This window comes from Phaethon aethereus (genome assembly GCF_964289735.1).
Source record: "Phaethon aethereus genome assembly, chromosome: 2".
Taxonomy (NCBI): domain Eukaryota; kingdom Metazoa; phylum Chordata; class Aves; order Phaethontiformes; family Phaethontidae; genus Phaethon; species Phaethon aethereus.
The window spans coordinates 36,168,143-36,182,898 of record NC_138582.1 but is presented as its reverse complement, the minus strand read 5'-3'; the positions used below and the strand labels follow the sequence as shown (position 1 = coordinate 36,182,898).

Sequence of the window (14,756 nt, the reverse complement as noted above, 5' to 3'; positions counted from 1 at the left end):
TTCATTTGGCTGAGCAAACATTTTGGGAATAAACAATACAGGAAGAACAGCATACAACTCAAAGCTGCATTGAAAAGGAAGGTATCAGACTGAAAGTCAGGGTTTCTAGGTCTTTGGAATGGCAACCTGGACGTTTGCTGATTTTTGGGGTGAGAAAAGTTCTATCTAGAGAGTTCTTCCACTAACGGAATGGAAAACTACAGTAAGCACGCATTGTTGGTGACATCTGCCAGGTCTGAAACACAGAAGGTTTTACAGGCCAGCACGCGGTGAGGTTATGCCACATGGGCAGAACCACCTTTGTATTGCACCTTACAGAAATTAAAAAAAGGCACTCCTGGATATTTTTGGGTAGTAGTGATCCTCAGGAGACAGACAAGACCACAATCCTCACATTCATCTAAGACATTGCAGGAATGCTACTGTCTGAAGGATTAATAAATTATTAATGTATCAGTTTGGTAAAAAAGCAGTCACAAACCAATACTGGTCCTCAAGTTTCAGTGGGACAGAAGCAAGTTCTCTCATCCTGAAACCGTACTGTTCTGGTCAGCCTAGAATTTAGCAACTGTCCAAAGCTGAAGTTTCTTCCTCAAAGCTTGTCTAGAATCTTTTCCAGATGATCTGGCTCTTAGACAGTCAGTGCTACTGACTCTGCCAATATGACAGTCCCTTAGCTCACATAATGCCATGGCCTTGCTCCCACTGGCTGATACTAAAGGCAGTTCTGAAAAATCAAGAGATGGGAAGGGTCACGCCATCCTCACTAGACGAGTCCAACATGCACTCACAAGTGAATTAATGTAATCTTTATGCCTGATGTTGCCTGACTAGGTGTCGGGTCTCTGCCTTTGATGATCAGTGCCAATACAGTTAGTGCAAAGGCTACTGAAAGAGAGAGAACCTGAATCTGCAATCTTGCTATCCATACCAGTAGCCACGGGACTGTTTCAGAGAGATTCTCAGCTGAAAAACCAAAGGAATAGCCTATGGTCACAGCTGCACTACAACTGGTGCCTTCTGTTGCTGCACTTTGAAAAACACATTCTCAAGAAATAAATACTGTTTTCGTGGACTGTTCCAAAAGAAGCAATTTGAATTTTGTTCTTCACCTAGAATTGAAGGGGAGGAACAGCAAACAAAACACCTCAGGGACATAGCCCTTCTTAAAGAGGAAGTGCATACACTGTGCCTTGTAACCTAATGGTCTCCGCCTACAGCTTTTTAATAGTTTTATATGGACTCAGAGTGGTGACTCCCCCTATCCACACATCCCATCACCTCAATTTTTTCAGCACTAGGTCTTATGTACTGACAGAACATGAATGGGATCCAGTAATTTCATAAAGTTAGCAAAGCAGAGCAGTAATAGCTAATGTGATATGCTGTCATGTAATGCCTTACATATATTTATAGAAGTAATTGAGTACATGCTACCCTCTAGTTCCTTAGGTGACCAGTGCTCAGAAAGGTTCTTTAAGAGTATGCTAACTTCATGTTTGTGTCTCAACTAGTTTTCACTATGAGTCATCCATCTATTCAAGCTTTCCCACTTACACAGTTTTCAGTCTTTCCTGTATTCTTTATGACTGTCAGAAAAAGGATAGTCACTGAGCACACACTACTGACCACACTAAATCAGGACTCAGTTGTTCAGCTGTAAGTGTAATGTGACATCCTCTTTCTAAAATAGCATGAAGATTTTCTTTCATGCACATTTCTGGGCTCTTTTTTTGGTCCACAGCATATTTCAAGAAAAGCCTGCCTGAGGAAACAAACTAAAAACAACAGAGAAACTGCCACAGAAACTTATGCAAAGGCATTAAAAATCAAATAACTTCTTAAAGAGCTCTCAGGCTTAATAGTAAAACCTATTAAAATTGTCTATACTGATTAAATTTGTAATAATTCAATTTCAGACAGCTTTGCTTGGTTGTTGGTTAGGAGTTCAAAGTGAAAATAATGGTTTTTTTCCTCTACTACTAATACCTCTGCACTTCTATCTCAAACACTTGGCAGGGGTGTGAGGAGATGACGACCACCACTGTTTGAAGTGGTGGTTATAAGATCCAGACGAATTCAGACTGCAGGAGAAGCATGTAATGTCACTAAAGTCAGTGGAGTTACACACACAAAACAAAGGTTTTGTGTGTGTAAAGACAACATTTACACTCTTGCACGTTTGAGTCTTTTGTCAACAATAAGAGCTTACATATTGTAACACGTTTTTGTTTCTGAAAATTCAGTGATCAACAAATATGTTTTGCAAAAACATACCTTGAAGTTGCAATTTCAACTTTGGTTCTTGCCATGGCAGCTGCTCTCTGTGCACCTTCTATTGCTCTATCCACCTTTTCTCTAGTTTTTGTGTTCCGTATTGGTATAAGTTGCTTTCTTATTCCACGGACCAAAACGTTATTTTTGTATTTTCCCTCTTCTTTGGTGCCATCTGGAAACATGGTACATCCATATCCATGCCTCCTGTTATTTAGCCATTCTCCTTCATATTTCATACCATTTGAACGCTCACTAATACCAAAACCACTGCGCTTGTCATTCTTCCATTCACCCATATAGGCTTCTGTAGTGGTGGCATCAACATGGTCTTCCATAGGGCAATAATCGCAGTCACCGTCTCCGAAACTAATTGTAGAGTTGGCATCGCTAGAACTAATTCTGCTCATAGCAGCATCACTCCTGACAGAGCTCCGTTTGCTAGATATCGATGACCTAGATTCAGATTTTCTAAGTTTTATACTACCAAGGAGGGATCCTCTTCTGAATAAGCCTCCTTTTTTCTTAATGCCCATGGCTTCTGGATCACTGTGAAAATTGAGCACAAAGCCTCCTCTTGTTCCAGCCGGACTGTCTGAAGTGACGTCATGCAGAACAGTGCCATTGCTCTGCTCACTTCGAAGTGAAGCTAAGGACGTTCGGAGGGGTGAACGGATCACAGTTGCCATGCCATAGGGCACACTCTGACGTACACCATATCCATGTCGCATCCCTCCTGTCCATTGCCCCTGGTATGTACCTTTTAAAGTAATAAAGAGAAATTAAATTTAGGAAGCTGTAGAAGACCTAGTACTCTACATCCAGTATGCTACAGGCAATACTATATTGTCAGCTCTGTTTTTGGTAAGAATGTATGCAGAAAAATCACAGCACATGACACAGTAGTACACAAGTACTTTTATTGCTTGTGTTTCTTACAAATTATTTTTCCACTTAACAAAGCCGTCACTTTCCCAGCTGAAGTATTTTATTTTGGCAATTAAGACACAGTAGCTATAATCATAAGCATTTTTTTAATGGATCTGTGCGTGAAAAATTTTCAAGATAAATTTCTAAAGCAGGACTCCCTTAACAAATTTTTAAGGTGGTCAGCTGGGAAGGTGGTCAGCAGAAGCAGAGCCATGTCATACACAGTCAGTTGGGGAGGGAGACAGGGATGGAGGGAAGGGAGTGAGCTGGACACTCATGGCTCTTGCCTGCAGCTGCTCACAGAAAGAGCAAGGAGGAGCAGTAAACATCCTGTTATCCTGGGTTTAAGGTGATTACAGACCTCTTCTTGTCAGGCTGTATTTGACAATCCACTTGTCTTCAGACAGGCCTTGGGATCTACTGTTATAAACCTCTATTAAATATTCTAAAGTTTTTGCATGCACTTGAATGGAAGAACAAAACCTCAGTATATAATACACTTTTTATGTATGCATGCTTGATAGCAACATTATTTGGTATCCCCAGTATCATAAATATGGCACTGCATTCTGCATTATGTTGTGACAGATCAGAAACATGAATCCTTTAGCACTTTTTTTGCCGTTCATTCGTTCTGCAGTTCGTAAGAAAGGCAAGGCAGTGATAAACAGAATATTGCACGCCATTCTATTATGAACACATTTCATTGTTGCAATCATAACTATTTTTGTAATTTTTTTCAAACAGCAATGTAAGGAAGAGCAACATGGTATTTGATATGAGATGTCACAGATATCCATGTAACAGAGTCTATGCAAAGCTGCATCTGAGCCAAAACCCAGCATTATCAGATTACTACTGCAGACAATTTTTTCCTTGTATTCTCGAAAAGCATTTTCATTTTCATGAGATACATACGCCAGTGTCTGGTCTCTGAAAGCCATTTGTACCAGATGTTCTAAAGGAAGATGCCCAGAACCCCACAACTAGTAAATACAAGATAATTTGCTTTCTAAGATCGTTTCACTCTAATTCCCATTAAACTGCTTTAATCTCCTCAAAATTAAGTCTCTCGCCCACCTAGCACTGCTTTTTTTTTAAAGCTATTTTGAGTCTGAATATTCTTACAGAAGGATGAATAAGCAACCTTTAAAATATCATTCTTTGATTTTGATCTGCTTTAATTGGAGCACCTATTAAAAACTATTCTTCAGAGAAATAAATATCAAATGTCAAATTCAGTGATTGACTAAAAGTTTGTGAAAATATTTGTGAAATACCTGCAGCTTTAGATGTAGCTCAAAGCTTCATTTGCTTTGAGATTCGATCTCCTTTGTATAAGCATACTGTTCTGGTCACGTACATGACAATTATCTATCAAGTACTAATTTACTATATTCCCTCCCCTGATAAATTACACTTCAATGTTAACATGCAATTAAATTTGCCAAGTGTGCTTTCTTTATTATATAATACTAGATAGGTTCAACAACATAACTATTTTGTGTTGGTAGAAAATTCTACCAAGTGGAAGGTTTTTGTTTTAACAGATGGCTGTTGACACAAACAAACAACTTTCTTCATTTCCTTCTCCTTCTCTGTATCCTGGATACCTACTGCTGCACTGGTTGTAAGGGTGCTGAATCTAGAAACATGATTATTTTAAAAAACTCAGCATATGGAGAATAACAAATAGAAACATGAGCACAAAGCACTGGTATGACGCATTCTGTAAATACTGCAAAAATACAGCCACGGTGTATTATTTTTCTTTATTAAACAGACATTTCCCAGAACTATATTAATATTTTATGAGCATAAATGACTACATTTCATCCATAATTGTATCTGGGATCCCTCTAGTACTGTAATGATATGCTGGAGCTAAGAATCTGGCTACATATACTTGCTGCTACATACAACAATCTGTCTAACATTCTGAACTAGTTAATTTCATTTTAAAATAATAAATCTAATTCTGATTTTGATTATACCACAGTATTACATTAGAGCAGCAACTCATAATTATGGCTCTCCATGTTGCTATTTGAGTGTCAGACTCAAAGTAGAATCAACTTATTTCAGTATGGAATTTTATAAAAGTACAAAAGGTCAGCCTTTTATCTTACTAATATTTTGTTTTAATTAATAAACATGCAAAGCTCAGAAATACCTAATTCATTTAGGACTTGTATTTTTCACTGCTCTGTAGAAAGAAGTGGAAGTGGTCACTGCCGTCCATAAGGACACTAAAACCAAGGACAATCAATGTGCTGCTATTTACTTGTCCAATTTTTCTTTCTGCTGGGGAAATAAAATCAATGCAAGCTTCTTCTAAAGAGAAAATAGTCAATAAGGAAATGGAAGATTCATACTGAATTGGTCCTTAGAAAGTACCAAAGACATTTAGTTGGAATTTTGTGCAGTCTTGCAGATAACAACTATCTCTTCTATCACTAGAAATCCATTAAGGGAAAGGCTTCTGATACTAGTGCTAGTAATCTGACTTAATTTTCCCTGATTTTTTCAACTTACATTTTAAATGAAAAATATTTTAATGGCATATGGAGGGCAGTGTCAAGAATGCAGATACAAGAGACCTGTACAGTAACTTGACTAACGATATCAGACTGTAACTGTACCATCTTCTTCAACAAAAGAAATTTTAGAAAACTTTAAATGAGCAAGATAAGGTATGTTAATATTGCAATATAATTAAATACTACAGCATATGACATAAGACATGACAAAAAAGCTTTGCCGATATATGAAGATACAAACATACACATTATTTACCTGTGTCTAACTAGAGATATAAATATGAATGATACACCAACAAGCACACCTTATCCTGCTTCGCCTTATACTATAGCTGACTGTTCAAAGCAGTTCCTGGAAGGGTCAACTGTTAAAATTTCAATTAAAAACGTAATTACTAAGCTAATTTGAAATTGTATTTGACCGTAAAACAATAACATTGTTCAGCATTAATCTTCCAAAGGATAGACTTAGCATCCTTTGTAACCAAAGAAGCATTCAGCCACGACTTCTACTGACCATCTATCTGGTGTTTAATTGGTTCCCTTGAAAAGGTGTTCATATTTTGAGCCTGACAACTATTAGAAAGTATGTTTTCTCCTCTTGCTTTTGTTGGCAAACTGCTGTAAGGTATAATTTCATAACCCATCTCCTTACATTGTGCTATCCCTCCCAAAAAACCCTCGGCATATTTTACAGATGAAAATGTCATTGCCTACTTGCAGATAAAATTTAAAACTACGCTGTGTGAAAAAGTTGAGAGGCCAAGGACCTATTAACTACGCCACTTGCTCTTATCCTTTACTTACATCCTCTGTGGCTTAACAAATTCATTGTTCCATCAAGATTTTTGCATGCTTTTCAGACTCAAATGTTAGATAAGCAGACATCTAGAAAGAAGACTACTTAGAAATCAATGAACATATGTACCACTGATGACCTTTGCTTAAGGATTCATTTGCCACTGACTGACCTCTGTGGAACAACAATGCACAACTTTACAGCAAGACGCCTGTTAATTGCTATTGTTGGCAGGCCCATAAACTTCTAGCTAATTTACACATACAAAAATCTCAAATTAGGCCCTAGTCCCTCCATTTAAAAAAAAAAAAAAAGCAGCTCCAGTAGGCTTGCAGAGTCACACAGATTCAACAAAATCTAGCAATTTTAGAAGAGCCACAAAAATCCAGATCGCTGTAGGAAACCTGATGGGCCACTTGAAGGCCCAGCATAAGCACACGCAATGAATGGAGGATCATGGTTTAGAATTCACACTGTTTTCCTTAGAGATTTGACTGAGTGACAATTTTAAGCATTTAAACGCAGCATGACAAATATTACTTACGTTGTACAAAGTGTTGTGTGCAGAAAGACTGAGGAACACTGACAATGCTTATGTTCCTTTTTCCTCCCTCAACTACATCTCCTAATACCACCAATGCATTTTAAAACAACATACTGGGGAAAAAAAAATAAAATAAGAGAGGCCTGGATTTTAGTGGGTTTGAAAACAAATTGAAAATTGGCATAGTCTAAACAGTTATTTCCCTATGCTGGTATTCTCAGGTCATAATAAAGGAAGAGCTTGCCTGCAAATATTTCACAGTATGTTAAAGACGTATGTAAATCTGGTTTTCTTGTAAAAACATTTCAGACATTCTTCTGGTATACAAATACAGCTATTGTTCCCAGAGCACAAAAACAAAAACACATCTGCAAACATCTGTGACGTACTGCTTTGCTCCATTCATGAGCACTTTCATTAAAATCAATGGGACTTCACACCCTCTGTTCATATGAACTGCAACACGTAAAAGACTGGGGCCATGGTAACAGATTTCAGTTAAGAGGACTAAAAATCTCACAGTGTGAAGTGCACACTTCATATGCTGTTTCACACAAAGGATTTCCTGTGGGGTCTAAGTCTAAAAATTTAGAGAATTTACCTCCAATTATCAATATTATATTGAGATTTAAAAAATTCCACAAGAAGCCTAAATAAAAAGAAAAAAGGAACTTTAGTTTGAGGAAAATCAGTCCTAGAGCATTTACTAGAATGGCAATTTACTCTTCTGGAAAGAAAATAAAAATTACAAAAAAAAAAAATGGCCACTGCAAATTCAGCTATTCTTCAGCTTCTAATTTACTAGCCAAAAGAAATATAATAAAAATGGAAAAGTCTATTGTGTAGTGAAAGTGAAACTAAAATTCTGATCCTTTTCATGCTTTATTTTTGGGGGTTTTGTTTGTTTGTTTTTGTTTTGTGTTTTTTTTTTTTTTTAAATCCCCAAACACATATCTCAGCTGACGTTGAGCATCAGAACTTTCCACACCAGGAAACAATTTTCAGACAGCTAGAAATATGTATAAACAAAGGGATTAAAAGAGTTCAAGGTACAAAAAGCACAGTGCATTTCATTTTTTGAAGGAAATGAATCGTACCCAACTCACTACATTCTGCATTTTGGAAAGGAAAAAAAAAAGGACCCCAACAGTAAACATCTCTTCTTCTGCTTAATAGCTATTTTCTGACATTATCCCAGAAGTTTGACCACAAATCTCTTACCAAAAGTCCTTGAAGAAACAAGCAACAGCATCAATCAAGAGATCTGAAACATGGGTTAGTCCTTTAGTTGCACCATGTGAACACTACCTCTGATTTTGGTAAATTCTATTTCTCACATGTTACCTAAGCACGTTGCTCAAAGCTGAAGCGAGCCGCATTTCTGTAAAAAAAAACCAACAACTCGCTAGTCCCAAAACCAAGACCAGTTTTTTCCTGTTACAGGGGAACAAAGGAAGCTGAAGAGCAACTCCACAAAAGTTGCAGGTGGCACTTCCACTGATGCCAATGACATTACAGCAGCAAAGGAGGAATTCAAAAATATCAGGTGTATTTTTTTGTGCAGTGCATGAAATGACAGAGGTACAAGAACTGTAACTGACCGTTCAAATAAGCTCCAGTCCTAAGTGACCTTATTGAACCTTGACTTCTTGACCACTCCTAACTTAAGGAGGAGGGCAGACTGCCCAATCCTCCCTGCACGCTGACCGGGAGCTCAGCCCTAGAAATGCTCACTCCTTCGTGGTGAAGGGTGCAAGAGGCAGGCCTGGCTAATTTCACGACACAGCTCCTACTCAGACAGTATCTTTAAAACTGTACTATAATTTAATAAAATAGGAGTTATTACATGAGGGTAGACCCACGTTTCATTGATTTTATGCAAGTTGCGGACCCACCTCATGACCTTTAGCGTCCTGTCTACAAGCCGACTGAGTGTTGAGTGTATGAAGCTACCCCCGCTAGCAAAGCAATCGGGCACAAGGGCTGGCTTGTTAAGTTCTTGCTGTTTTACCAGGAAAACAGCGCACAGGGAGCGGGGCGACGAGCTCGCCTGCCTGCTCTCTCTCCGAGACCGGCCCCGGTTATCGTTATCGAGGGCGGGGAGCCTGGCAGCCGCCTCAGCGGAGAAAAAGGAAAGCTGTCTGCCGGCGGCCCTAATGCGGATTTCTACCAGCTGGCCAGGAGAAAGCGACGAGCCCGACCGCACCGCCCGCCCCGGGGCCCGGCCCGCGTCCCGGCGCGGCCGTGCCCGGGAGCTCCTCACGGAGCGGGGCGGAGCGGGCGCCGGGCACCTGTGGCGCTCCCCGGCCGCCAGCGGGGCCTCCGGGAACGGCGCGGCCGACCGCCGCCAAGAAGCGCGCTCCCCGCCGGATACGGCGCACGGAGCCGGGCGGGGGAAGGAGAGGAGACCCCGCCGCGCCGAGGGGACCGCCAGGCTGTGCCGCGCCGAGGCGGACGCCGCGCCCGGGCCCGGGCCCGGTGTGAGGGCGGCGGTTGGGGACGGGGGTGGGGGGAGGGGCCCTGCCCGCGGCGCGCGCGCCCACGCAGGCGCGCCCCCCCTCCGCCCCCCGCCGCCGCGCGCGCGCGGGGCGCCCCCCGCCGGCGCCCACCTCCGTCCCCGTAGGTCTCGACGCCGTATCCGTCCTGCAGCCCGTTGCTCCAGGTACCCTCGTAGCGGGCCGGCGTGCTGAGGCTCTGCCGCACCCCGTAGCGCCCCTTGAAGCCGTGGGACCACTCGCCGCGGTACATCCACCTGCCCTTCGTCTCCACGCCCAGCCCGTGGCGCTTGCCCTGCGCCCAGTAGCCCAGGTAGGTGTTGCCGCTGGGCCAGGTGTAGCCGCCCGCCACCTCGAAGCCGTGGGACCAGGAGCCGGCGTACTCGCCCTGCCCCTTGGGCCCGGTGCAAATGCCGTGCCCGTGGGCTTTCCCGTCCTCCCAGCCGCCGCAGTAGGTACCGCCATCGTCGAAGTCGAACCGGCCGCCCGTCATCCAGGGCAGCGGGGCGAGCGCGGCGCCGCCGCCGCCTCCCGCCCGCCTTCCCTGCCCTGCCTGCCCTTTCCGCCCGCCGACCGGCCGGCCCCGCCGCTCCCCTCGACTGCGAGCGCTCCGCCGGCCGCCCGCCCAGCCCAGCCGCAGCCCCGCGGCGGCAAGCGGCGCCCGCCCCCCGCCCCTCCCTGCCCGCCCCCAGCCCGGGACCGCCCCCGCCCGGGGCCGCCGCCGGGCAGGTGCGCGCCCCGCGGGCTGCCCGGGGCTGCGTGCGGATGAGCTTGCTCCCCGGGAGGGAGCGGGAGCAGGCGGGTGCCCCCCCTCCCCGGGACAGGTCTCCGTGTGCTCTCCCCTCCCGGGGGAAGCTGCCCCCCCCGCCGTGCTCGGGGACGCGCGTGTCTCGGGGCGGGGCGAGGCCGGGGCGCGCGGGGGGCGGCGGGGCCCGGCCCGGCCCGGCGGTGCCGGCGGCTCCGTACTGCGGCCCCGGCGCTGCCGCCCCTTGGGCTCCCGGGCAGGGTGCCGCCGCACCTGCCGGCACTGTGCGACAAGTGGGCAAAAAAAGAGAGTGCTTTCAAGTGACTTTTAATTCTGGGTTTTTTTTTTTCTTTTTACTTTCTCTGAGCTTTAAGGCCGGTTCTAGGCCGCAGCTGTTGCTGCAGAGCACAGCCGAGCTGCGCTCTCTCTCCCTGTTGCAAACCGCACGCGGAGCTCACCTTCCCGAAGGAGCAAAACCGGGAGTTCCACGGGCCGGGAAACACGGGCCACCGGAACGTAGGCGGTACCACGGCCTTTCAAGGACAGCGCTGCTGGGAGCGCAGGCAGGGAACTCTCGTCATGCCCGCGGCCGTTGGGTGACCGAATGGCTCTAAACCCTGCCAAGCACTCCTTTGCCAGATTTGATAATCTGATAAAAAACATACGGGCAAATGACAGGAGAAACACGGAAGCGTAAGAAATAGCAGAGAGAAACCGCAGAGAAAAAGCTGTTGTCATTCGGCATCAGCTTTTTTGTTCTTTTACAGTTACAGACCAGGACTGGAAGAAAATCGGAAAGAAAATGTTGCTCTTCAAGGGGGATTTTGTTAAAAGCATAGATCATATTTAGTCATGGGGAGTGGTACTACCTGGACACCGATGATTTGGAAAAGTGGGGAAATAGCAATGGCTACATCAGTAGTAGAGAGTGAAAGCAGAAACTTAGTTGCAAATGAAAGATTTGAACACAAACTGTCAGAAGTTGAAACAGTCAAAGCTTCAGAAATTTATGCCAAACAGCCCAGTTATAAGCAGTCCTGACTTAAATCTAAATGCAATTAAAATACTGCACATCCAAAATATAACCATTTCACCTGGACATTTTCACACTCTTCTGTGTGCATTTTTATTCCACGCTTGCACAGTTCAGTGCTGAAGTATCTCTGCTCTTTCCCGGAGAGAGTTGAGCACCACAGCTGGTGCATGCCCCCATCATCTCCTCTCTCACCAGAAGAAGTGGGTGCTATAAAGCCTCGTTTCTGTTCCAGTAAGGGACTTTGGGATTCCTGCTTCCGCTTGAATATGCGTAGGTAGAAGACCATGCGCACACCTTTGGGCACCTGCATACAAAGAGAGAAAGACAACATCAAAGACTTGTGCCTTGTCCATGAGAAGATGGGGAAGCTTTCAACTCCCCTTTGTGCCCTGGGAATTTTGTTCCATAGCTTTGGAGTGCAGAAACCCAGACGAGAATGTTGTTTCTGTAGCACAGACGTTATGCAGTCTTTCATGTATCTTTGGTTAAGTGTGCTGAAGTTAAGGACTGAGACCTTCACAGCGATGTGAGCTTTTGTGGAAAGCCATTAGTGAGAATGGAAGAGAAGTCTGAAAAGGTTGCAGTAGGTGGGATTGCTGAAGAAGATGCAGTTCAGTATCCTCTGGGTATTTCCTGAGCTCATCAGGTTTTATACCCTAAATATCTCGCATTTCTTAGTCAAGAAAAAGATTGGAAACAATTGTAGTGATGGCACGTGTGCTTTGAGGAGTTCTGCTATTTTCACTCGCTCAATCTCTCTTTTCTGTTTTCTTTCCTCTGACACAAGATAAAACCCTGTCATGTTTTAACAGAATTTCAGAAGAGTGAAATGGTTTATATGGGTGCGGGGAACTACATGTTGGAAGTCAGCATACCTATAGCTGGTAGCAGTTTAGAATTAAACTAGTAATTGAGGTCCGCTGTTTATAACCGCATGTTGTTTTATGAGCAGATTTTTATGAAGTACCTGAGTTGTCATGGCTGAACTGGAGCTGCTGAGCATTAGTTTTACCTGCTGTGGGGCTAGTATTGCCTTACACGGTGTTTCCGGGTGCTATGCACACAACGGAGGTGTGAGGCCGGTATTGCCTTAGACGATACTTTGCGCCCCATGCACACCAGGACAGGACCTGCACAGAGAGGAGCAGAGGTGGCGTGGGATGACTGGCTAGCAAGTCCAGACAGTGCTTCTGCAACTCAGCAATAGAAGAGATGGGTCTGATGAGGGAGTGTGGGACTCCCCCAGCCCCTCCATGGGTCTGAGATGCTCCTTTGAAGAAGTGTCCATGCCCTGCTGCCTGACGGCCTGGCTGGTAACCACGGTTGTGTAAGCCCTTGCCTGCCCGGGTGTTACATTTGGCTCAGTATCAGTGAATTACTGGATTTGCTGTCGTTTCCACCTGAATAATTGTACTACTGAATAGCTGGATTTGCTGTTGTAATGACCTGGATAATTGCACTACTGATGTATATGTGTGACTGCACTGTAACTTAGCCTTAAAAGGTCCCTTTCAACCCAAAAATTCTATGATAAATTGTTTATATCTAAAGCTGTTGGTCTTACATCTGTTATTGTATCCCAAACCTATACCTAATTGGGGCTGCCTTAAGTTCTTATATCTGTACACTAGAAGATGTCGTACCATTGCATTAATGAAATAAGTATCTGCTTGTTAGTCCTTTGGTTTATGCCTTGGTTTAAATTTTATAGGTTTTAATATTAGATCAGATGAACCAACAAGACTGGATGGGCCAGAGGTGAACAATGACAATTTTAGGAAGGAATCCTATACATTTTCTTCTGTTGTCGCAAGCGTGTCAATGGGTCTTTTTTAGTGACCTACAAATGATGCTAAAATAAATGGTAATTTTGCATATAGTTTATATTTCCAGGTGTATTAATTTAAATGAAGTAATCAATTTAAATGAAGTTGACACTTGATGACAAGATGAATTCATCACTGCCAGACTTCTCTTATTAGCTTTTCAGCAGGGGATAAATTTTGATAGATGTGGAGATAGAATTGCTTTGCAGGGAACTCTTAGTATCACTCAGCCAGGTCTTGATGATGTAAGAAGACGCAAGTGTCTCATTGCTGATGATGTTGCAGATATATAGTTTTTTGCCGACAGATTTTGCATTGACAAGCCACAACTTCAGTTCATGCCACTTTGTGTTTGCTTCTGGCCAGGATGTAGGTAATGATCATATGCAATGTGTAGCATGTATGTGTTAAATGTTAAAACCTCAGATCCACAGATTTTGTTTCCTTGGACACTTCTGCCCAGTATCAAGTTAAAAACTGTTCTAAAACTCCACAGATGCAGGAAGTAAGCAGTTATAGGCAGATGAATGAGTTTACCTGTTTTGTCTAAAATAAACATAATTGCTTCCACTTTTTTTTTAATCTGCCTTACAAGAGTTCTTTTCTGAAGTCATTGTGTCATGTAGTGTTCAGAAAACACAAGGTCTGGGTGCAGTTTATTTATCATGTACAAAAAAGTGTGATTTTTGTTGTATATTGGCCAAATAGAGAAAGTTTACCTTGAGTAGTTCTGTTGCTGTGTAAGTCATCACAGCACTAGGTCGGATGACACTGTATGTATGCAAAAACTGTGCTGCAGGGTTATATTTGAAAAGGTCCTTGGTGCAGGGATGGTAGATACAGCACGTGAAGATATTAAACTCCAGAGATTTAATATTAACTAGATACAAAACTGCTGAGTTTAAACTATTAGTCTATAGATATCTGATGCATGAATAAAAATTAGGCACACATTCTTAAACTTAAAAGCCTGATTCAGCAGGGAATTACTTTAAATACTTTAGTAATCCCATTTACTTCAGTGGGACTACACATGAGCTTTAAATTAAACATCTGCAAGATATCTGTGCTCAAATAAAGCAAAGCTCGGAAGAATACTCTCAAGTGCTTTGCAGAACAGAGGCAGGATGCTTAACTGATGAGCTCCGTGAGCTGCGCACTTTGTATTGGATGAGTTCATACACAGGACTGCTGTGTGGGAGGCAGAAATAGAGAAGTAAAGGTAGCACAAAAGGCACAGTGCAGAAATTTCAGAGGCAAGTAGGTCTTCCCTGGCTCCGTATGAAGAGCCACAACTTTTATGCCGATTTTTGTGTCGGGAGTCTAAACTAACATTTATAAACATAGTTCCGTATAGCACAAATTATGTTGTCTGACTTCTAGGACAGGAACATACCACTTTTTCTTACTATACTGCAAATTCACATAAGTTACTGTGGATACTGAAACAGTAATTTTACAGCATTTTTTCAAAAAAGTTGCTCTAATATTTGAGAAACATTGTGTTAAACATAGTGAAACTACTCTCCCAGCTGCATCGGTAAGTGTCAGTTCTACCTTGCACTTG

At 43.2% G+C, this 14,756-nt stretch overlaps 1 protein-coding gene across 2 annotated transcripts in view; it reads right to left on the bottom strand.

Moving 5' to 3' along the window:
* Window positions 1-10,075, bottom strand: part of JPH1 (junctophilin 1) — a gene marked incomplete at both ends in the record, with an annotated part of 84,980 nt that extends 74,905 nt beyond the window's left edge. For both annotated transcript variants that reach the window (XM_082015368.1, XM_082015369.1), the window contains 2 exons: window positions 2,278-3,034; window positions 9,697-10,075. In XM_082015368.1, coding sequence (XP_081871494.1) covers window positions 2,278-3,034; window positions 9,697-10,075 — 1,136 coding nt within the window. The remainder of the gene's footprint in view (window positions 1-2,277; window positions 3,035-9,696) is intronic.
* Between the last annotated feature and the right edge of the window lie 4,681 nt (window positions 10,076-14,756).